This window comes from Procambarus clarkii, chromosome 56 (assembly GCF_040958095.1).
Source record: "Procambarus clarkii isolate CNS0578487 chromosome 56, FALCON_Pclarkii_2.0, whole genome shotgun sequence".
NCBI classification, from domain to species: Eukaryota; Metazoa; Arthropoda; class Malacostraca; order Decapoda; family Cambaridae; genus Procambarus; species Procambarus clarkii.
This window is the reverse complement of record NC_091205.1, coordinates 15,087,827-15,112,561: the sequence shown is the minus strand read 5'-3', so window position 1 is coordinate 15,112,561 and position 24,735 is coordinate 15,087,827. Positions and strand designations below refer to the sequence as shown.

Genomic DNA, 24,735 nt, shown 5'->3' with positions numbered 1-24,735 from the left:
TAAATGTCTGTACATTTATAGTTGGGTTAGGTTACACAAATTTACAGTAAGTAATGTTCCAAAGTGACGCAAGAATAATCAGAAAAAAACACGTGATTCTGCTATGCTTAAGTATCCACGTTGGAAAATTAAACGAAAATTCCAAACGTTTTCATTCCATTTTCCTACGTGGATACTTATGCATTACCAGTCATAATAATAGCAAGGACACAGATAAAGGTCATTTAGTGTTCACGTTGGCCTTATAGCCTCAATAAATATAGGATACGTCTTCATAATTCGCTCTCACCGCTGGAACCAGAAGTACTCAGGCTTCTACATCTTTAGTTAGTAGCTCTTCTGTAGCTTAGAATTTGTGTAGAGTGCTGTCTGCACAGCTCACCTTTGGCATAGTGACGGCCTGCTGTATCATGTATATGTGTATTATAATGTAGCTAGTTTTTTTTAAACATTATTATCATTATTATTATTATTATTATTATTATTATTATTACTGCAAATATTTACAATGAAAAATTAGCCTCTTCATTACTTGTTTTGGGTATAGGTACAATTTCAAAAGTACTGTACAAGTCCTATATTGTAGCATACATGAACAGTAATTCAAATTCACTACAGCAGATTGGTTAAGTAACTTTTAAAATGGGTTAACAGTTGTACTGTATTTTGTTGTATTTGGTAGACTTAAAGCTCTTTATTTGAAATTTGTATACTAGGATTTAGTCAGCTCCAGGAAATTCAAAGAGGTTCATTGTTTTTCTTTTTAAATGAGTTAATTATAGAAATAACACCTGATGAGCTATTTCGGAAGGTTTCTTTGCTCAAGTTCTTGATGGATATCCAGACGTTTGCCATTTGCAGCACTCTATTCGTGTGTGTCTATGGCGTCAGATTTGGAGCAATGTCTACTCTCAAAACTCTTTTTGTGGGAAATGGCTTTCCCTTCATTTAGTAATGTAACTGAAGCCTCCTCACTTCTGTTCATATAATCAAACCTCTGTAATTGTCTGGGTTAAAGTCCAGCAGTTTCAAATTTCTCGGGTCATTTTTGGAGAGCGGGTCAGTTCTCGAGTCACTTTTGTTCATCTTGCAATATATTCCAGTACATCTCAGTTCTGATCATTCTCTTTAGGCTAGGATCCTCAGCAAACATGGGTGGGAATGAGTTTGCTTCCTGTTAGGTGCTTTACCTATAAAAGGAAGAGGATGGGCCCTAGAACCGTTCCTTGAGGTACTCCACGCATTACCTTTCTCATCCTGATATCTTTCCTCTTAAAATGGAGAAGGCGGAAAAGAATAAGAGAACGGAAAAGGAGGAGAGGGCAGAACAGGGAGGAGGTGGTGGTAACGGAAGAATGCATGGCGTGATACAGGGAGGAGGGTTACTTACACCTTGCATTAGGAATCTTTCACCAGGTAAGACACAAGTGAATATGTATTAAATTGTTATTTATTTTCACCATCAAGTTCGTATTTATAATAAGTATACTAATCATTATAATATTTTTATTCAGAAAATATACATAAGAGCAAATTACAGTGGTTTATTTGATGGGAGAGAGGTTGCATATTAAATAAAGCCACACTTATAATATTAAAGCGTAATCTAAATGCAAGTTTATATATAACGGATCAAATATACTTAGTGCTGAATGCCCACAGTAATAATACCCCCCCCCCCAAACTACGTAAATAACTTCAACACTACGAAGCTTTAGATTTTTTCTGTAACACACATTTGGCCGCAGAACGCGACGCTTCTTATCTTTGTGTCACACATTTGGCCACAGAACATGACGAATCTATTTTTTCTTTTAACACATCAGGCCACAGAACATGACGCACCTTATCTTTCTTTAGCACACAACTGACCACAGAACATGACGCTGTTTAATGTGAGATAACACACAATTTTTTCAGTGTCTAGAGTATTTAACAAATGGAATGCATTGGGCAGTGATGTGGTGGAGGCTAACTCCATACACAGTTTCAAATGTAGATTTGATAAGGGCCCAATAGGCTCCAGAATCTGTACACCAGTTGATTGACTTTTGAGAGGTGGGACCAGAGAGCCAAAGCTCAAGCCCTGCAAGCACATGCTGTGTACTCAGGCACACAACATGAAGAAAGAAATTAAAGGATTGATTTCAAAGTCGAGTTGTAAGGGTGTAGACGGGAGCGGGTCCACAGATAATGGAAGGTAATGGTCAAGCTCCCGCTAGAAAGGCAGGTTAATGTAGCTGTAGTTTGTAAGGAAGGAAAGTTTATGTCGTAATGGCCACCTCAAACAGAAAATCATATATATATCTTTTTAATTTCCCTATTATTCCCAGTCAGCTACGACGAGAGGGTGAAATTGATTTTGATTTAGTCTATGATGAAGGCCATCTCTACGTAGAACATTATATCTTCCTTCCTGTCCCAGGGGGACAGGAACTAGAAGATGGCATTACTCTTGATCCAGTCGACAAAGAGAGCGACCTCAGTGTAGACTCCAGGTTTCTCTGGCAGGGCGCACCGCTCGCCCCACGACACCACCCCGGCAACGTACCACCGACGACTGCGGAAGTCCTGCACCTGGAAGGGTCCTCCGGAGTCACCCTGCAGAAGGAAAGTTGTGATGAAGTCTACAACTTTGCGCTTGCAATAAATGTTAGCAATGACATTTTAAGTGGTAAAAGAGAATGGAAGATGACAAGTGGATATAAATGCAAATAAATCACTAGCCAAAAAAATATCCTTGCACGGACGTAATGAAAACTTTATAACATAAGGAAAAAGGAAAATAGCCACAGTTAACACCCGAAAATTTGACGATTTAGTAAATATTTTTAAATAGACGTTACGACTGAGACTAAATGTTTTGACTAGGAAATCCTCCAATATAAAAGGCTCCCAAACTTCTTTTCCCCCACGTTATTTAAATATTCTCAAACTCTGCTTGAAACGTTGTGGTTCATAACTATCCTGCAGTTATCCAGAAGACGTTCTTACAATCCTCTACGACCTGTCTTAATCCTGCGAATTTATTAGACATTTTCCCAACACCCAAGCCAAACTCATCCTTCAAGCTCTCTTAACAATCTACAGAACTCTACACAGCCTCAGTGTAAACGTAGCGGGGTCAGCCAGGTGACCATTTCCTGGGTATAGATGCCCTCGACTAACCTGACACGAATCCATGCCACCTGTCTTGCTGCCGGCACACATCATGCCAGGCAAGATCTTAGAAGGGTAGGCTGAGCTGCAGTCTTGCTTGGACCAGATGGGCACAACCACCTCCTGTAGCGTCGGGCTCACGGGGCCCCCGTAGTATATCGTTCCCCAACCTGTAGCAGTATGATTGTGTTAATGACACGCTAACCACCGAAATTAAAATGAATATCAACCTACATGAGAAACAGAACGGATGAAGCACTCCAGCATGGCACTTACAACAAAAAGTGGATACATCTATAAATACAAAAACAAATGAAAAACACATAATTCAACAGATACAGTGATGTATACATGATCAATTTCATGTTTCATGATCAGTTTAAATGGTTAAGAGGCAAGCAGACCTGTGACATAGCCATCGCGTCCCTGGTAGGAGGTTTGTGGTGGCGGTAGACACACCGGCCAGATGGTCTCGCTAAAGGTGGCAGGTTTGTCCAGCTTCACCAGGGCAATGTCGTTCTCCTGGGTCTTCGAGTCATACCTGTGGACCACCATGACAACTCAAGTTATACAACTAAAGAAAAACAAAGAGCGGAATAAAACAGAAAAGAACACTTGAAAGAAAAAGAATCAAATAAAGAAGAGATGAGAAATGAAATACAAAACTAATGAATAATAAAAAGAATTAACAAACATGAACCAGTAAACATTTGTGAATTGGTAAGTAGTAAACACGGGAACTTGACTCGCCTTTCGTGCATCCGGAATTCTGTGACGCCGAAGTCGATGGCGTCGCTGGTGACTGTCTGGTCAAATGTGTACTCCCCGAGCCTCACCCGGATGTCCTTGGCTGTGAACCTGCACCAGAAAAAGCGGAAACAATGACCATAAAAAAGGGGGAAGATGAACTAGATAAATAAAATAATAAAACTTGGTAAACTGGAAGATAAACTTATCAGATGAGAAAATAATATGAACAGGCCTCTCTAAGCATGGTTTTATTGTCTTTATCGGCTTCATGTGAAAAAACTGACCATTCGTTTCTGCCTCGACGGCGAATCGAACTCGGCTCTTAGGACTACGACCCCAGAGCGCTGTCCACTCGGCTGCGAGGACTTTTGGTGTGTATTTACTATTTGTGTCTGCAGAATCGAGCTATTAGCTCTTGGACCCCGCCTTTCTAACTAATCTATTTTTCCTCTATATCTACTACATATATTTCTCTCTAACACACGCGCATACACACACCCATCCCCAGGAAGCAGCCCGTAGCAGCTGTCTAACTACCAGGTACCTATTTACTGCTAGGTAATAGGGGCTTACAGGGGTAACAGTAGTGAAAGAAACTCAGACCATTTGTTTCCGCCTCGGCTGGGAATCGAACCAGGGCCTTTAGGACTACGACTCCCGAGCGCTGTTCACCCAGCCGCGAGGCCCATACGTGTGTGTAATTTAGTGTGTGTGTGTACTTACCTAGTATCTAGTTGTGCTTGCGGGGTTGAGCTCTGGCTCTTTGGTCCCGCCTCTCAACTGTCGATCAACTGGTGTACAGGTTCCTAAGCCTTTTGGGCTCTATCATATCTACACTTGAAGCTGTGTATGGAGTCAGCTTCCACCACATCACTTCCTAATGCATTCCATTTGTCTACTACTCTGACACTGAAAAAATTCTTTCTAACGTCTCTATGGCTCATTTGGGCACTCAATTTCCACCTGTGTCCCCTAGTGCGTGTGCCCCTTGTGTTAAATAGTCTGCCTTTATCTACCCTATCAATTCCTCTTGAGAATCTTGTATGTGGTGATCATGTCCCCTCTAACTTTTCTGTCTCCCAGTGACTTAAGGTTTAATTCCCGTAGTCTCTCCTCATAGCTCATACCCCTCAGTTCGGGTATTAGTCTGGTGGCGTGTGTATGTTTATTCACCTAGTTGTGTTTGTTGGGGTTGAGCTTTGCTCTTTCGGCCCGCCTCTCAACTGTCAATCAACTGTTTACTAACTACTTTTTTTTTCTCCACCACACACACACACACACACACACACACACACACACACACACACACACACACACACACACACACACACACACACACACACACACACACACACACACACACACAGGAAGCAGCCCGTGACAGCTGACTAACTCCAAGGTGCCTATTTACTGCTAGGTAACAGGGGCATTCAGGGTGAAAGAAACTTTGCCCATTTGTTTCTGCCTGGTGCGGGAATCGAACCCGTTCCACAGAATTACGTGAGCTGCCCGCTATCCACCAGGTTACCAGACCGCCTCACACACACACACACACACACACACACACACACACACACACACACACACACACACACACACACACACACACACACACACACACACACACACACACACACACACATTAAGAGACGTTAGAAAGAACTTTTTCAGTGTCAGAGTAGTTAGTAAATGGAATGCATTAGGAAGTGATGTGGTGGAGGCTGACTCCATACACAGTTTCAAATGTAGATATGACAGAGCCCAGTAGGCTCAGGAATCTGTACACCAGTTGATTGACGGTTGAGAGGCGGGACCAAAGAGCCAGAGCTCAACCCCCGCAAGCACAATTAGGTGAGTACAATTAGGTGAGTACACACACAGGTGTGTGTGTGTGTGTGGCAGAGATACATACGGTTTGAGGCAGTGGGCAGCTGTAAGAATGTGTCTGTCTGTGACAAGAGTGCCCCCGCAGTACTGGGTATTAGTTGAGCTCTTCAGGAGGGCCGCCATCCATGGCCAGTCCTTGGGATCCGCAGGCTTGCCCCCAACGATGCGGTTGAAGAGCGATTTCTTTGTGTTGATACCACATCCTGTAGGTGGTTAAGGAAACGTTAGAATGGAAAACGAATAGTTAAAGAGATATTAAAAGGTTCAACAAGAGGTCAGTGAGATGTACATAGGGTCATGTACAGAGATGTACATGGGGTCACATTGGTATGTGTTAGGAAGATCAAAGAGTCATCGATGAAATGCTAGACGTTAGATCAAGTACACATCACATGGATCAAAGACAGGCCAAGAAGACAATAGAAGGATTAAAGAAAGCTAACGAGAGCTTAAGATAGAAAGTTATCAGAAGGAGTTAGCAAGAGGTCACACTAAATGAAGAAAGCTTCAGCAGAGGTGGAGAAAGGTACAGCTGTTTAGACTATAGTTTTAAGTAGAAAATGGATTACGAGGAACTTATGAAAATAGTTATATGTACAATAACAATGTTGCCTCTTGCTCTCTCATAACCAACCACAGAAAAAAACGTACCGCGAGTTGGCCGAGGTTCTTCGCCTCCAGTTGATGGCTTTGTGGTTGTTGTGGTTGTGGAGGTGGTGGTGGTAGAAGTGGTGGTAGAGGTGGTGGTGGTGGAGGTGGTGGTGCGGGGTGTTGTCTGGATAATGGCTGAGGAAGAAAATCTGCATCAAACACCGCATGGATCAAAATTAACAATGTTGTTTTAGTGTGTCCCCCACATGGAAGACCAGCGGTTCTCACAAATGTATCCACTTGTAAAAAAATATTATTTACAACATTAGTTACATGCATGGTACAAGGTTAGTTGTCACAGGTTGTCGAGTTCTTCCATCTCCTGAGTTTCCTCGTTTAATTGACTGAAAATGATTGCGATGAAGTAGATATAAGGCCCACTGTCGAGGCGTCTCTTTATCACACATCTTAAATAAGTTGAAAACGTCAACGGTAAATTATAAAAAACCAAAAGGAATGTCATGAAAGCAAAAAGGAATCACCACTGCCATCATCACCTAGTCTGTTTAATTCCTCACATTAGGGGAAACTATGTTGGGTTATCAACAGGAGCCATTATTGATGTAAGATTTGTTATTATTTGAAAGCAGCGTCAATCATCATTGTTTCTTTAAAGGTAATGTTGTGTTAGAAAGGTTTGAAACTTTTGCCCTTAGACCTCTAGTTTGCTTTTGATCCCACCGGCAGCCGGAAACACCTGTGCTAGGATCCCTACCGGCAGCCGGAACCTGTGCTATGATCCCTAGTATGCCTGTACTCACACTGGGAGCTGGAAACCCATGTCATAGGGTCACTAGTGTGACTGTACTCACCCTGGCAGCGGCCGTCGTCGAGCAAGAGGAAGCCACCGACACATTTGCAATGGAAGGCTCCCGGAGTGTTGTCACAGATCTGTTGACACCCGCCGTTGTTGAGGCTACACTTGTCCAAGACCTTACAACTTCGTCCATCCGTCGCTAGTGTCTGAAGGAGGACGATGAGGTGAGGGAGTGTGAGGGAGGCTAGGAGTATGAGGGAAACAATGAGTGTGAAGGAAGCAGGGAGGGTGAATGAAGCAGGCAGGTAAAGGAAATTATAGTGTGAAAGAAGTAGGGAGGTAAAGGAAGGAGGGAGAGTGAAGGAAGCATAAGAACATAGAAGACTGCAAACGTACAATTGACCTATGCGTAACGGCTCCTATTTACATCAAACTCACGTACCCGAAGTCTCGTCTGTTCCTGTGTACTCGGCCTCCTGTTTCCACAAGCCTATTACCCTATTTCCAAAGCAGTATTTAACCAATTTATGCCGCCTGATCTAGTCCAATTTGAACTGTTTCATGCTCTATTTTCTGCTCATATATTTAACAACCCATTAGCGTTATCTCTGGTATACCTTTTCATCCATGTGTGTGCTTGTCGTATTCCTCTTTAATCTTGCTATGCTATGTTTCTAATTCTATGGTGCGCTCCCAGAGCTGAATTTTGTAGTGTAAATTAGGCCTAACAGGGTCAAGATAAAAATGAAGAATAACATCTGATGTTGTCTTAATATTTCTAAAGGTGTATCACAGTTTCTTATTTGCCTCATATTGAACATTTATACATTTAATTTTTGGCATGAGATCCTTACTCCTCATGATGCTGTGATCTTGCTCTTCATTCAAGTTTGGACCGTTTTGTCATTGTTGAATCCTTGCTGGGGTGGCAGGAGCAGACAGCTTCCTTCTACCCCTTGTCCTGAGACCTACCTTGCTGGGGTGTCAGGAGCAGACAGCTTCCTTCTACCCCTTGTCCTGAGACCTACCTTGCTGGGGTGGCAGGAGCAGACAGCTTCCTTCTACCCCTTGTCCTGAGACCTACCTTGCTGGGGTGTCAGGAGCAGACAGCTTCCTTCTACCCCTTGTCCTGAGACCTACCTTGCTGGGGTGGCAGGAGCAGACAGCTTCCTTCTACCCCTTGTCCTGAGACCTACCTTGCTGGGGTGGCAGGAGCAGACAGCTTCCTTCTACCCTTGCCCTGAGACCTACCTTGCTGGGGTGGCAGGAGGAGACAGCTTCCTTCTACCCTTGTCCTGAGACCTACCTTGCTGGGGTGGCAGGAGCAGACAGCTTCCTTCTACCCCTTGTCCTGAGACCTACCTTGCTGGGGTGGCAGGAGCAGACAGCTTCCTTCTACCCTTGCCCTGAGACCTACCTTGCTGGGGGTGGCAGGAGGAGACAGCTTCCTTCTACCCTTGTCCTGAGACCTACCTTGCCGGGGTGACAGGAGGAGACAGCTTCCTTCTACCCTTGTCCTGAGACCTACCTTGCCGGGGTGGCAGGAGCAGACAGCTTCCTTCTACCCCTTGCCCTGAGACCTACCTTGCCGGGGCCGCAGGAGCAGACAGCTCCCTGCTGAGTGCTGGAGCAGGTTTCTTCACAGCCGCCGTTGTTGTTCAGGCAGAGGTCTAACTGGAGGCACTGGCCGTCGCGGCCGACCGTGGACCCGGGGTGACACAAGCACCTCACACCTTCCTCACTCTCCAAGCAGATCTGTAACGCCCGTGACACCGTTAGTGAGGATGAACAGGTAAGGAGGGAAGGGGGATGAGTACCGTTACTAATGAACCCCTAGTCTTATTAAAAAAAAGGGGGGGAGGAGGAAAGTGAGAGGACAGAGAGGACTGAAGTGAGAGGTTAGAGAGGTGGTGTGGTGAGAGTGGGGGAAGGGGTGGGGGAGGAAGGGGCCGGGAGTATAAAAGTTATACATTAAGAGGCTTAAACCATTTTTTTCCTAAAGAAGTCGTTTATTTTGTAGTGGCTGCCATTCATAGTTGTACTCCCAGGTTCACATCTCGTGAAGCCTTCCCTGGCGTGTACACATACGACCTCTCAACCGTTACGATGTCGTACGACAACTGAATGGTACACTTTCACCTGGTCACATTCGTCCCCTGAACCCATACTGATGTCTCGTTATAAAGACCAGTTTCTCAAGCAGTTCTTCTAGTCTCGTAACATCTTTTGACATCACCTTACATTGTATGTATATACGAGACACTGACTTGTAGGTTAGTGAATATTGAGGCTACACTGAGTGGCCAGTACAGGTCTACGGTACAGTGCTATCAATCTGCTGTATGGTGTCTGTTAATCTTGTTTAAATTACCAATCAAGTTGTCAATGTAATCAGTCAGAGCTTTAATATACCAATGTGCTTTAATATACTTACTATTCTCTCTCATCTCATTTTTTTTCTTGCAATGTATCTGTTATCATTTTATTAATTCTGCTAGAATTTACGTACTTAAAATTATCTGTTAGATTAAGGATCTGCCCGAAACGCTGCGCGTACTAGTGGCTTTAGAAGATTGTAAATACTATGCTATGTATTCTCTCTAACCCAATGTACCTTCTTGTATATAAATAAATAAATAAATGGCTGTACCGTAGTACAGTACGGTACTTCCTCTTATGCCTGTGAGAACTGGTGTGGCCTCGTTATCTACATCTTCTATAATTCCATCAAGTGTTTCCTTATTCTCTGGCAGCGTTACTGTCATCCAGTGATGCTCGGTATGACAACCTTCACTATTCTGAAGACACTTTGGAATTGTCTGTCGAGTTCCTCCAACACTCCTTTTCATTTCATCCGAATGCGTCTCCACTGTCTTCAGTTTCATTACTTGTTCCTTTATCATTGTCTTCCTGCTACTATGGTCATGAAGCAGTTGGGTTAGGTCTTGACTTTGATGTCTCAAAATCCTATAAAATCAGCCTCCATGATTACCTCATATATACTCTTTGGTTCAGCCTCTCATATTATCCCTCTTATTCCCTTTCTGAGGTCCTCTTTCCCTTTCTGAGGTCCTCATTTCCTTTCCGAGGTCCTCCTTCCCTTTCCGAGGTCCTCCTTCCCTTTCCGAGGTCCTCCTTCCCTTTCCGAGGTCCTCCTTCCCTTTCCGAGGTCCTCCTTCACTTTCCGAGGTCCTCCTTCACTTTCCGAGGTCCTCCTTCCCTTTCTGAGGTTCTCCTTCACTTTCCGAGGTCCTCCTTCCCTTTCCGAGGTCCTCCTTCCCTTTCCGAGGTCCTCCTTCCCTTTCCGAGGTCCTCCTTCCCTTTCCGAGGTCCTCCTTCCCTTTCCGAGGTCCTCCTTCCCTTTCCGAGGTCCTCCTTCCCTTTCCGAGGTCCTCCTTCCCTTTCTGAGGTCCTCCTTCCCTTTCCGAGGTCCTCCTTCCCTTTCCGAGGTCCTCCTTCACTTTCCGAGGTCCTCCTTCACTTTCCGAGGTCCTCCTTCCCTTTCTGAGGTTCTCCTTCACTTTCCGAGGTCCTCCTTCCCTTTCCGAGGTCCTCCTTCCCTTTCCGAGGTCCTCCTTCCCTTTCCGAGGTCCTCCTTCCCTTTCCGAGGTCCTCCTTCCCTTTCCGAGGTCCTCCTTCCCTTTCCGAGGTCCTCCTTCCCTTTCCGAGGTCCTCCTTCCCTTTCCGAGGTCCTCCTTCCCTTTCCGATGTTTTCTTTCCCTTCCCGAGGTCCTCCCCCCCCCATGAGCTCCTCCTCCCCTTCCTGAGCTCCTCCTTCCCCTGCAATAAATGATTATTTTTATGGTCACACTGTAAATTGGTGTGTGTGTATGTGTGTGTGTGTGTGTACTCACCTATATATACTCACCTATATGTGCTTGCAGGATCGAGCATTGACTCTTGGATCCCGCCTTTCTAGCTATCGGTTGTTTACAGCAATGACTCCTGTCCCATTTCACTTAGGTAATTACCTAAGTGTAATTACCTAAGTGTAGTTACAGGATGAGAGCTACGCTCGTGGTGTCCCGTCTTCCCAGCACTCTTTGTCATATAACGCTTAACATATAACATATAACGTGTGTGTGTGTGTGTGTGTGTGTGTGTGTGTGTGTGTGTGTGTGTGTGTGTGTGTGTGTGTGTGTGTGTGTGTGTGTGTGTTATTTCTGAAGAAAAGTTTGGTTATTCATGTAGGACTAAGAGATACCAAACCGTCAGGGGACTTGCCTCTGAACACCCTCCGTTGTTGATGGCGCAGGTGTTTCCTCCGTCAAAGCAGGTGCGTTGGTCGGGCTGCAGGTTACCCTGAGCGCACGAGCACGTGAAGGAGCCTAGGGTGTTGCTGCACAGATCACTGCACCCGCCATTGTTGAAGCGACACTCGTCGAGGTCTGAGCAGGTCTGGCGGTCGGGGTTGAGGAAGTAGCCCGGGTCGCAGAAGCAGCGGATGCCCCGGCGGGTGTGACGGCACACTTGCTCACACCCACCATTGTCCAGGCGACAACCTCCGCCCGCTCCTGCTGCTGCTGCTGTGGAGGGAGGGAAGCGCTCTTAGGTCAGCCCGTCCTCTTAAAAATAACGTCACTTTTGGCTCGTATGCGCGCTATGGCCAAATTTGGACGTAATTTGAAATGAAATCGACTCACAAAAGTGACGTGCTGTTCCGTGTTTTGTTTGAGTCAAGAGCATACTCTCGCCTAGTACACTAATACTGATTACTGGTTCTCTATGAAGCCACCAAGGATTCTGTGCCTACAGGGAGCCGAGAGGACGGCACACTGGACTTGTGATTCTGTGGTCCCGGGTTCGATCCCGGGCGCCGGAGAGAAACAATGGGCAGAGTTTCTTTCACCCTATGCCCCTGTTACCTAGCAGTAAATAGGTACCTGGGAGTTAGTTAGCTGTCACGGGCTGCTTCCTGGGGGTGGAGGCCTGGTCGAGGAGCGGGCCGCGGGGACACTAAAGCCCCGAAATCATCTCAAGATAACCTCAAGATACATATGCAGCAACTTACTCTGAGAATGCTCTCCCAAAATACATACAATTTTTGACAATAAAATAAAAAATATGAACATAATTGGAGAATTTGTAATAATTATTCAGATAGTTATGATAGAGTTTTAGTTCAAAGATAAAACGCTGGGATTTTATGGTATTCAGCGGTTAAATACTTATAAATTTTCAAAGATAAAGAAGAATAAAAACATGTGAGGGTTGTAAAATGATGCCAGAGGATGTACCGAGGCTGCAAGAGTGGCGGGACAAGTGATTGCTGGAGTTGAGCCCCAGTAAATGTTGTCATAACAATATGGAAAGGAGAAACAAAACCATAAGAGCAGTACAGACTAAGGGGAAGGCGACTACAGGCTTCGCCAAAAGGAATCAACACTTCATGAAACACAAAGAAGATTCAAAAACCTGTCACGAACCTCATACTAGATCTGAGTCACAAAGACAAAGGTAGTTGAATCTGCAAATACTGGCGAGAAGAGGAGCACATGGTCACGACATACATGATACCGAGAAACATGAACAACGGGCACATTGACAGACTAATTCAAGTGAGAAGAAATTGAACGAGCATACAGGAGGAAACTGGAAATACAAATGAGCCACAGGGATGCAACTGCACCTTCAGTGCCTGAGTAGTGAACACGTAGAACAACGTAAAGGAAGAGGTGGTTAAGATCAATTCACTGTACTGTATTTAATAGTAGAAATTAAGTAGGAACCACGAGGAGGATTCGAACCGGCACACTTGGCATTCCCAAGTGGTCTAAGGCGTGTGCTTGGGAGTACCAAGTTTGCGGGTTCGAATCCTCCTCGTGGCTCCCGACTTTCTCAGTAGAACTTAAATCACAGAAAATGTGGGCATCGATGTACCAGATACCCAAAAGTAAAATTAGCTTCAACTCCCACAAGCACTATTAGGTGAAGGCGTTCTCTGTAGGGTGTGACAGCCATAACAAAAGTGCGCAGAGAGAGAGAGAGGACAAGGTGAAGGCTTACCGTTTTGTCCAAATGATATACCGATGCCATTCTGGCCGCTCGTTACTGTGACGGGTAACCCGCCGATGTTCAGATTGCCCACCTCGCTGTTTCCCGGCCTGCTGGGCTGGCCGTTAGGGCTAGGATTGTGCGGGGGTCTGATGAAGGTGTTGATGAAGGAGCCGATGGCGGAGGCGATGGGGTTGTTGTCTTGTCTCTGGCGCCTGTTGCCGCCATTGTCCAACACCGGGATGCTGAAGCTGATGCCATCTGGTGGGAAATGTATGCATTATTTGCTGTTCTTATTAATATTTAGGGTATTCAACCCGGCTTCACTTCATAAAAAGAATACTAGTATAATATTGTACATACAAAGTGCAGTTTTCTACAATATTAAATTATATTTGAGAAAATTCCTGTTTTGAATGAACAGCATGGTAAAATTTATGAATGCGTCTTTGGGGTCCACCGCTGGATGGAATGGACATGCTATGAGGACGGATTGCAACCCGTCCTCAGACTGAAGACGTCCTCGACTTAAGTCCATTACATCCAGTGGTCGACCCCACAGATGCATTCATAAATTTTAACATGCTGTTCATTCAAAACAGGAATTTTCTGAAATATAAATTAATATTATAATATATTAGCATATTGTGCATGTATAGGCATAGGTTAGGTTAGGTGTTTAGGTTCTGTTGGCGATTATTTGTATTTGCAGTATATGGGTGAAGCATTTACAGCGATGTGGTTCGAACAAAATTCGTCAGTGAAGGACTTGTTCCGGAAGTGTTCGAACGAAATCAGTTATGAGTCGTGTGTAAACCGTTTTTCATTCATAAACTGGGGGTTTGGAGGGTGCATGGAATCACTTTTGGCCTTTGTTTATGAGGACGGGCTGAATATATGCATGTAATTCCCTCTTCCGGATATTCTGGGTGGACTGAAACAGATTGTTGACGGAAGAGCACGAGGGTGCGGGATTTATTCAGCAAGCGCCAGTAAGCCAGCGTCATTGACCAATCGGAATTTTGGGCGGGTTTGCGTCATCGATCAAACAGCATAAATGTTTCGTCCAGGTCATTGACTAGTCGGCATACGGAGTGCGTCTGCGTCGCTGACTAATCAGCATGTGAGGAGCGTCTGTGTCAACCAATCAGCATGCAGGGTGCATTTGCATCAGTGAGCAATCAGCATGCAAGATGCGTCTGCGTCAACAACTAATCAGCATGCAGAGAGCGTCTGCTTCAGCGACCAACCAGCATGCAGGACGAGTCTTGAAGAGTTACAGCTCCAATGTGTTGAATAGTAAATATCTGTGGTGAGAGCCAGCACATCATAGTAACACTGCGATAAGGCTCCGGGTCAACACCTGCAGTCATATTTCCCCCTGCCAGCATGTGAAAATTTCGCCCAGTAAAAACTGGCTGAGCCAGCCCAAGGTAGAGGAACAAAAAGCCACACACAGCTGCAATACTGTAGTTAATGCAGCCGGCTCACAGCCAATTGGTTCTGGGTTCGTTTCCCGGGGTGAACGAGACTTTGGGGTACGTTTGCTAACATCTGATACCTCTGTTTACTGGCAGCACATAGGTACTGCACCTACCTACCTAGTGGAGGTTCCGAGGTTCAACGGCCCTGCAGCCCGGTCTCCGACCAGGCCTCCCGGTTGGTCGGCTGGTCAACCAGGCTGTTGATATTCTTTGCCAGGTATCCGACAGTTATCTAACAGGCTTCATGTCACATACAGTGGGAAGCAGTCAAGGCAGGTATAGTAAAAACTAATTATAATTATGAAGTGATCAAGAATTTGTCTGTCAAGAACTTAAGGACCTAAATCAGAGATTTATCGGCTTGTGAACAATAGGTTGCACAATAGTTGGCCCAATATGTGGTAATTCATCTTGTCTTAATGAATAATATAGTTTTATTTTGGTAGTGCCTACACATTCTTGACACATTCGGCATAAGACATGTTTATCACTGAGAGTGAGACATGGGATCTGTGAGACAGGGGGATCTAATGGCAATATAACATACCTGAACTGTGATTCGGTCATTTTATAAAGTGCCAGAAATCACTTGAGCCCATCGATTGATTGATTTTGATTGTTGCCGCCGAAGGCGGCTAGTTTATTGTGCACCCCATACTCATCCTGTGAGCGGTAGCGCAAAAGCATTACAGAGGGCACAAAAGGTCTTTATCAGACCTCATCTTAGATTATTACATAAACAATTTCTTCAATCCTTCACACCTTATAGATACAATGTCAGCTAGTTACAGAGAAAGTGCTATTACAAGAGCTACATATTTACAGTAAGTCATCATACATTAATGGTAGGTCTTATCGTTAATACATAATAGTTTGGCCAATGAGCCCATCGAGTACTGCTTTTTCCCGCCCCTCTACTTGACACCGATTCTTAACCCTAAACCGGTTCTGGTGCATCGCTAGCCTCGTCTCTAGTTATTTGTGGTTAAGTTGCCGGGCTCTTGGTTAACTCTTGGTTAACGGGAGCACAGATGTCATAACTTGTACTGATTTTTACACCTTACGTCAAGTCAATAGAATTTCAGCCTTTGTTATTGCGTTCTTGGGCTCCCAACACTTGGCCTCACCTTTCGGGTTGACCCGGCCAAAACTTCTAGTGTGTGATGGTAATGAAAGATGATGTAATGTTATAGCGATACGAGGATAAATGAACAGCGTGGAAAAAGTTGTCCAGAAGCTAGGCTATTTCATAATAAGACGAAAATAGGTAGCAAATGACGCAGAAGGAAGAAGACAATTCTCGAAGATCGCCGACTTCCTTTTATCTTATGCGCCATCTATTTATTTTTTATCTCGTATTAAAATGAGCTTTAGTGTATATATATATATATATATATATATATATATATATATATATATATATATATATATATATATATATATATATATATATATATATATATATGTCGTACCTAGTAGCCAGAACACACTTTTTGGCCTACTATGCAAGGCCCGATTTGCCTGATAAGCCAAGTTTTCCTGAATTAATATATTTTCTCTAATTCTTTTCTTATGAAATGATAAAGCTACCCATTTCATTATGTATGAGGTCAATTTTTATTTATTGGAGTTAAAATTAACGTAGATATATGACCGAACCTAACCAACCCTACCTAACCTAACCTAACCTATCTCTATAGGTTAGGTTAGGTTAGGTAGCCGAAAAAGTTAGGTTAGGTTAGGTTAGGTAGGTTAGGTAGTCGAAAAACAATTAATTCATGAAAACTTGGCTTATTAGGCAAATCGGGCCTTGCATAGTAGGCTGAAAAGTGCGTTCTGGCTACTAGGTACGACATATATATATATATATACATATACATATATGTATATATATATATGTCGTACCTAGTAGCCAGAACGCACTTCTCTGCCTACTATGCAAGGCCCGATTTGCCTAATAAGCCAAGTTTTCATGAATTATTTGCATTTCGACTACCTAACCTACCTAACCTAACCTAACCTAACTTTTTCGGCTACCTAACCTAACCTAACCTATAAAGGTAGGTTAGGTTAGGTTAGGTAGGGTTGGTTAGGTTCGGTCATATATCTACGTTAATTTTAACTCCAATAAAAAAAAATGACCTCATACATAATGAAATGGGTAGCTTTATGATTTCATAAGAAAAAAATTAGAGAAAATATATTAATTCAGGAAAACTTGGCTTATTAGGCAAATCGGGCCTTGCATAGTAGGCCGAGAAGTGCATTCTGGCTACTAGGTACGACATATATATATATATATATATATATATATATATATATATATATATATATATATATATATATATATGTATATATATATATATATATATATATATATATATATATATTTCCTTAAATCCTTTCGTATTAATCAATATATCTTCAGAAGGATACTTTCTAAGATTTTACATTTAATTAACAGATACAAAAGGAAACATTCCAGTAATAAAACCACATATATGTGCTTATTAACCACTGTATCATATATATCATATGAATGTACTTTTATATATCTGCGTCTACCTTCTTATTGTTACAATTAAGAAAGTAGCAGGGAATATTGGGGCCAGGGAGGTGGCGGCGGCTAGGCTGCCCCAGTATGGCGTCCCTGACCCAAAACCAGAGGACTGCACTACAGACCCATTATCCCACCCTATAATATGCTGACATGTTATTGTCATTCATTACATCTGTTTATACAACCCCCTTTTTGAACCCCAAGTAAACAGCATAGCCTATTGTCGTGTTTTCAACACGGGAATACATCTTAGTCCCAAGGTCGTTCAAGATTCTCTTGTCATTCAATACAATGGTACCTGTTAATACCCTCCATATTAGCTGATGTTATCAACACTTTTCTTTATATGTTGTGATTATTATTTATTAGCTTACTTTCTTATTGTTCATTTTATCGTTATTAATTATATATATATATATATATATATATATATATATATATATATATATATATATATATATATATATATATATATATATATATATATATATATATATATATATATGCGGAAAATCCACAGAGAAATATGAAATGAGGTGAACGTTTCGGCTTTGTTAAAGCCTTTGTCAACACCAGACTGTTGTTGACAAAGTCTGGTGTTGACAAAGGCTTTAACAAAGCCGAAACGTTCACTTCATTTCATATTTCTCTGTGGATTTTCCGCATAAAATGATCAGTGTTTTGTGATCGTCAATTGCATATATATATATATATATATATATATATATATATATATATATATATATATATATATATATATATATATATATATATATGTTATATATATATATATATATATATATATATATATATATATATATATATATATATATATATATATATAATGTATATATATATAGTTTTTTAGTTTTGAAGGGCATGAGAAGGGTCTGTACATGTGTGTGTGTGTGTCACCCTCACCCGGACACACGGTCAAAGGGTCTTGCACATCAAACACTAAATAAAATCTGAAAAATATAGCTTCGCACGCCCTCTCTGTCACCTCTCCCACACGTCTCCACCTCTCCCACACACGCCTCCACCTCTCCCACACACGCCATGGATGGATTTTGCCATGGATGCTGTATCATATTCAAATTATTTTTCTTGTTATTCTTACATATTCATTTTTTACTCCTATAGTTGTTGTGTATCATCTCTTCTTTTCTCTCTAAAGCTTTTGTAGTCTTCTTGCTCTTCTATTTTGCCTGCAGGCACTTCCTGTTGCACTATTGCTTGATTTTGTACGTTTCTCCTTGAAGTCTTGCAGTGCGTATATATTCTGCATTTGATATGTAATTTATAATTTCCTGAGGTGATTTCTCCCAGAGTTCTCTCTTTTCGTGGTGTTTACCCTACGAATTCCCTGATTATCCGGTAATCTCCGTTGTAGTACGTTAATTTGTGTCCCATCCTCTCTACTTCATTCCCTGGGTTTCCCATTTTTGTTCTCAAAAGTTAGTACGCAGTTTTCGTTTACTTCTAGGTGTATTTCGTATTCCATGTTACATATTAACTATACCTTCGTTATTCTGTGTAACAATGAGATATTGTCTGGCTGGATGGTCATCTTTTCTTGTGGCCTACCTTACATGTTGTTTAGTGTGTGTGTGTGTGTGTGTTCATCTAGTTGTACTCACCTAGTTGTGCTTGCGGGGGTTGAGCTTTGGCTCTTTGGTCCCGCCTCTCAACTGTCAGCAGTGTGACATGTGTGTGACAGGTGCGTAAACCGTTTTTCATTCATAAACAGGTTTGGCGGGTGCATGGAATCACTTTTGACCTTTGTTTACGAGGACGGGCTGTATCCAGATAGAGAAGGGAATCACCGAGCGTCAGGCTGGGGGAGCCCTTCAGGTTCCCAGTGAGGTGAGCTCCACAGGAAGTGGCACCTCCTCGCTTCCTCCCTCCCCAACCTCACTATTGCTCTTGATCTCACTGTTATTCCTCCCTGTGTCTGTGATGTGTATTATTACTCTTGCTGCTACTTTTTATATTATTGATATCAGCCATTAATATTATATAATTATTTACTCGTAATTTTCACTAAGATTATGCGAAATAAATTTTTCAGGGAGCTGTTGATCTCTCTGAAGCTTTGCAGTGGTGACAATGCCTTTACTCTCGATGCTTCTCCCCCGTACCTCAAGGTTAGTAATTATAAAGCATCCTCCCCCCCCCCCCGAATACCAAGGTTATTTACCTCAGCCCGTCCTCATAAACAATGGTCAAATGCTCGCTTATCCAGCCGTCAAAGCCCTGTTTGTGCAACCTGTCCTCACTCTATGTTCATTCCATCCAGCGGTCGACCACAAAGACGCATTCATAAATTCAGCAATCCGTCATCATAAACAAATGCCAAAATTCATTCCATGCGCCCACCAAGCCCCGTATGTAAATGAAAAAGGGTTTACACAAAACTCACAACTGATGACATTCACACTTTTCACAAACATTGTTTTACTTTCAATGTTCGAATCGCCTCTCTATAAATACTTCACCTACGTACTGCAAATACAAATCATTTTCAGTAGAACCTAAACACCTAACCTAAACCTAATATTATGCACAAAATTATAATATATTATAATAGTGACAAATATTCAGAGGACGTTACTCCATTTCACTCCTAATTTGCATACCTGATCAGCAATATATAGATATCTAGCGATGACAGGACATACTTTTCTGCTAAGCAATTCTCTAAAAGGTTTAGTGTGTTCAATTTTCTCAAAAGTTGAACACTGTGTCTGGATATACTATATTTGGTTATGCCAAAAGATAAATTAATTTTGAAATTCCCTAACATGATAATTCCAGCGAGGCATACTACTACTTTTATTTGTCTTAAGAAGAATATTTTCTTCTCTCGCCTTAACTTGCCCAGACATGACAGACGGAAAAAAATCATTGAGACTGTTCTGATGCCGAAGTTACATCCGACTACAATACAAAATTCCAAAAGTCATTCCATGCAAACCAGTTGTTCTATAACACTAAAAATCAACAAAGGGAAATAAAAAACAATTTGGGGTGTCGAGGCTTGGTTCTTGTTGGTCTGAAGTGGTTATTGAGTCATCACTTGCTGCAGATGTGTGTGGTAATTTATTTCAAGGTTACTACTGCATAAGCAAGGCCCACCCTCTGACTTTCTATGTAATAGTGAGAGATTACAGTAGATGAGAGAGAGACAACAAAGCAAGGGAGGGGACAAGGCGGTGAATAAAAAAGGTGAGAACAGAGCGACAAGCAGACAAAAGAGCAACACACATCGCATGAGATGTGATATTCCCGAACAATACATGGATTTTCCTACCTCGCCCCTCCCCACAGTCGACCCAGACCCTCTCCCCAACCTCACCCCACTCTCAACAATCATCTCCTCCCCACAGTTACCCACTCCCACCAGTCACCTCCCCGCGGTTACCCATTCTCAACAGTCACCACCTCCTCACAGTTACCCACTCAACAGTCACAACCACCTCACAGTTACCCACTCTCAACAATCACTACCTCCCCACAGTCATCCACTCTCAGCAGTCACCACCTGTCTACAGTCTCTCACCTTCACCAGTCATCTCCCTACAGTCACCCACTCAACAAGTAACGAAAATACTCATTTCCTTTATCTCTGGTTCCTGGGTTGTTGCGGCAAATATTTAAACCTCAATTTTCTTCTTGTGCTTAACCGGATGTAGGCTCCATGTTGTGCCGTGAACCCCAGGACGAGCCCAACACGCCGTGTATATTATTCTATGGATTCCTCTGTCAAGCTCTTGAAAGCATTCCTTATGTTTACTAGAAAGGGGGAAGGGAATTATCACGCTGTTACGACTATATAGCACTTGGAAGGGATCAGGGATAAGGATTTGGGATGGGACGGGGGAAAGAAATGATGTCCAACCACTTGGACGGTTGGGGATTGAACACCGACCTGCATGAAGTGAGACCGTTGATCTATCATTCAGCCCAAAGGGTTGGGCCAGAGCGAGAGTTACTGATGTGGTGTAGGAGTGTTATTGAGGTGGTGAGGGAGAGAATTGCAAAGGGGGTGAGTGGGTAAGTTTATAAGAGTGAGTTTGATGACGCGAAAGAGTGAGGTTATGGGATTGTGAGGCTATATGGGAGAGAGAGGTTTCTAGATTATGAGGTGAGTGAGCGAGGTTGTGTGAAGAAATTGTGAGGACGTTATGAGGAAGACAATGAAGGGAGATGTAGTGACGTGAAGCCAGTCATGCCAGGAACACTGTCACGGTCCACGCATATGATGATTGTGACGCTCTGCCTGTAACTACCACTGCTACGATATTACCTCCCACTGCTGCAATATTACCTACCACTATTGCAGTGTTACCTACTGCTGCTGGAGTGTTACCTCCTACTGCTGGGATATCCCCATCCACTGCTACGATATTACATTCCCTGTCTAAGCTGCATGCTTCTTAGGTTCAGAGCTCCGTAATTGCTCTCCCGGAACAAGTACTGAATATTCTGTTTGATGCCTTTGTCATCTGACATGTTGATCTATTTTTTATTTTTTTTTATCTTATGGCGCGCGGGGGAAGGGAGGGGGGAAGAGAGTGAGAGAGCGAGCGAGAGAGCGAGAGAGAGAGCGAGAGAGAGAGAGAGAGAGAGAGAGAGAGAGAGAGAGAGAGAGAGAGAGACAAAGACGAAAAAAGGGAGAAGAGACAACTGAGAGCGAAAAGTGAGAAGACATAGAAGGAAGAGAGAGAGTAAAAGATACACCAATGTGAAATAGCAATTAGCCCGAAGATAATTTCCCAACACAATCATCACTTACCCTGCCTCTTGGAGCGACCTTCAGCAGGACGTTGAGAGTAGGCTTCCAGGACGAATCCCAGCAAAACCGTCCCTAGAAGCCACCAGTCCCATTTCCCTAGCATCGCCAGGGTTCCAAGGGACCTATCCAGATAACAAGCAATCCTTCCTGGGCGAGTCTGTGCCCAAAATTCTTCGGCAACACTGTTCAGTGACTTAATGCTGCTGCGCTTAGCTCGTCAGGGCTAAGGGTTTGTTCTGGAGACAAAGGTGGGTGTTACTTTTTCTAATACCCGCAGAATCTTCTAACATTTTTATAATGAATAGTTAACAGTATTCATTGTCGCCTGTAATATTTCGCCGAATCTTTAATATATGACAAAACAAACTTAAACAAATAATTTCATTCATTCGGTTTCAGCGTTGATTGGTGTTCCCACACACAGAGATCACACTAACGTGATGCATCAAATGAACAAATCCACAATGGGCCGTGACGAGGATTCGATTGTTCATTTGATTGGTGTTCAAATTTCGCAAGCGCTTCAAGTCTGTAGAGAGGAGCGACCACTGAAGCTGGTCGCCCTTGATCTCTACTGGGAGGCCGCCATGCTGACTGTCAGGGGTAATAGCACTGTTGTTGCAGTGATTGTAATGACTCACATCATTGAAATGTGCAGTGAATGTCACTGACTTATATCAATGAAATATGCAGTGATTAGCAGTGGCTCCCATCACAGAAAGATATAGTGATTAGCACTAACTCACATCAATGAAATAAACAGTGATTGGAACTGACTCACATCACTGAAATATGTAATGATTGGCACTGACGTACATCACAGAAATACGAAATGATTGGCACTGACTCACATTGCATAAATATGCACTGATTGGCACTGACTCACAGCACAAAAGTACGCTTTTACTGTGTGACGACGTTCAAGGCACAGTGTATGGCACAACAATAAGTCATCGACACAACTAACGAACGACTAAAGCATGTAAAACACCAGGTGTGGCCGAGCCGCTTTCCATATCAACAAAATTATCTATCTTGTCATCCGTCAGGAGTCTCTCTCTCAGTCCTTCGGGTGTCATTAGTTTTGTCTTTTTCGTTATTTCACCGTGTGGAAATTCTATGGCTGTCTGTGTGCCTTGTAAGTGGGGGGGCCCACCATCTTCTGTAAGTGATGAAGGGTATCCATCCAAACTGAATGCGCAGCGCGTCCTCTTGACTTGCCACTCTTGTGTGAAAAACATAACCTAAGCTTACCGGAAAGGTATGAACCCAAGCAACTCACTAACCAATCGAATCCGATGCATAGAAAACGTAGATATCTGTGAGATGATACTTTCGATAATAGGTTTCATTTATAGCGTTGAAAAACTATATCAACATACCAGTACCAGACAACAGGGACATTCAAAGATGCACATATTGGTTTTTGTTTAAGGGGGAGGAAGCTATAGCTAGTTCACGGCGACTAGATCAGGCGTGACCTCAATGGCTCATTGTGTTGTATGATTCTAAGTCAATAAGGAATCGTCCTTCCTCATCTTAACTATCTGAAGGATGTATCAATTCAAATCAGGAAGCACCGTTGTACACAATGCTATTTTGTCCTCCGTAGACAGGTACAATACCACTTATATAGCAGGAAATGCCCCAAGGGACGAGAAGGTATACCAGTCTGCCGAGTGTACATTCCAAGGCCAGGCGAAGATTGTCTATGTATATACCAGGGTCATGAGAGTGTATAGCTGGACCATACGAGGAATATATACCAGGACCATACGAGGAGTGCATATACCTGGGCCAGACCAGGTAGGTACTGTATGTAGCTGGAAAAGTCGAAGAAAGTCGAAGAAGAGTTCAATATACCTGGGTCAAACGAGGAGTGAATATGCCGGTGCCAAGTGAGGAACGTATGTACCGGGACTTGACGAGGAGAGTATATACCGGGAGGGGCCAAACGACGAGTTTACATATACCGGTATCCGATGAAAAATGTATGTACAGGACTCTTGAGACAGGTGGCGCGTGCGTGCCAGTAGACGGGGCAGACCACAACAAGCACACAGCCGACGCCCACGGGATGCGGGTCTCAACTGACTGGCCCAGGAGGAAGCAAGTCCAGAGGGCCTAGCAGGCAACCCGGGGGACCTGTACGCAGCGTTCGAAACCCCCTTTTGGCTTCACTGCATTTCTCATCCTGTCTGCGTCATTATCAACACTGTCTCCCGCAGCAAGAGGAACCCTCCTTTGGAGTTTCTCGACCTACTTTCGTAACACATTTTAACTGATATCTTTTAACTTACATTATCCCAGGGCAGGAGAGCGTAGAGGAAGCCTGGTGAGTTGAGTGAACTTTGACGAAGTCTACTGACGTGAAGGAGCTTTGAAGAAGCCTATTATACTGTCTGAAAACTGAGTCATTTAAAGATAAATGTAAACGTACGTTGCATGAAATGGCAAATTGTTTTATTATAAACTATAAAATATATGAAATTCTTGTACTATTCATATTCCGCATCTAGTAATTAAAGTAAATATATGCGATGAAAGTATGATATACTTTTCATTTTGCGTAGTCTAATTATATGCGATGAAAGTATGATATACTTTTCATTTTGCGTAGTCTAAATATATGCGATGAAATTATACTGTGTAGACTACAAACATAAACAGCAACAGCAACTCTTCTATTATCCTG

General features: G+C 43.0%; 2 protein-coding genes across 7 annotated transcripts in view; one reads left to right on the top strand and one right to left on the bottom strand.

Annotated features, from left to right (window-relative positions):
- Positions 1-24,735, top strand: part of LOC123770686 (ubiquitin-conjugating enzyme E2 E1) — a 56,779-nt gene that overhangs the window by 2,725 nt on the left and 29,319 nt on the right. The window contains exons 1-2 of one of the 2 annotated variants that reach the window (XM_069305749.1): positions 19,030-19,108; positions 19,314-19,389. The exons of the other annotated variant lie outside the window; for it this stretch is intronic. The gene's annotated coding sequence lies outside the window, so the exon portion shown is untranslated. Of the gene's footprint in view, positions 1-19,029; positions 19,109-19,313; positions 19,390-24,735 lie in introns of those variants that run through there. 2 annotated transcript variants of the gene reach the window in all.
- On the bottom strand, positions 1,493-24,154 carry LOC123770685 (coagulation factor X). Of its 5 annotated transcripts, none has more exons than XM_045762769.2 (12): positions 24,014-24,154; positions 22,041-22,276; positions 13,211-13,459; positions 11,429-11,730; positions 8,789-8,959; positions 7,260-7,410; positions 6,448-6,582; positions 5,822-5,999; positions 3,910-4,017; positions 3,564-3,700; positions 3,169-3,329; positions 1,493-2,601 (listed from the first exon to the last, which is right to left on the bottom strand). In XM_045762769.2, exons 2-12 carry the CDS (start codon positions 22,141-22,143, stop codon positions 2,437-2,439), a joined length of 1,860 nt encoding a protein of 619 aa, XP_045618725.1. In that variant the 5' UTR covers positions 22,144-22,276; positions 24,014-24,154; the 3' UTR covers positions 1,493-2,436. The 5 variants fall into 5 exon arrangements, with proteins under 5 accessions (XP_045618725.1, XP_069161849.1, XP_045618728.1 ...); XM_069305748.1 differs by having other exon boundaries at positions 11,429-11,727; XM_045762772.2 differs by having other exon boundaries at positions 11,429-11,727; positions 23,904-24,147.

Coding starts and splice junctions, on each gene's coding strand:
- LOC123770685 (XM_045762769.2), bottom strand. CDS start 22,143: ATGCTAGGGAAATGGGACTGGTGGCTTCTAGGGACGGTTTTGCTGGGA. Junction 6,583..7,259: donor CGACGACGGCCGCTGCCAGG/GTGAGTACAGTC, acceptor TTTCTTCCTCAG/CCATTATCCAGACAACACCC. Junction 6,000..6,447: donor AGAACCTCGGCCAACTCGCG/GTACGTTTTTTT, acceptor AACCACCTACAG/GATGTGGTATCAACACAAAG.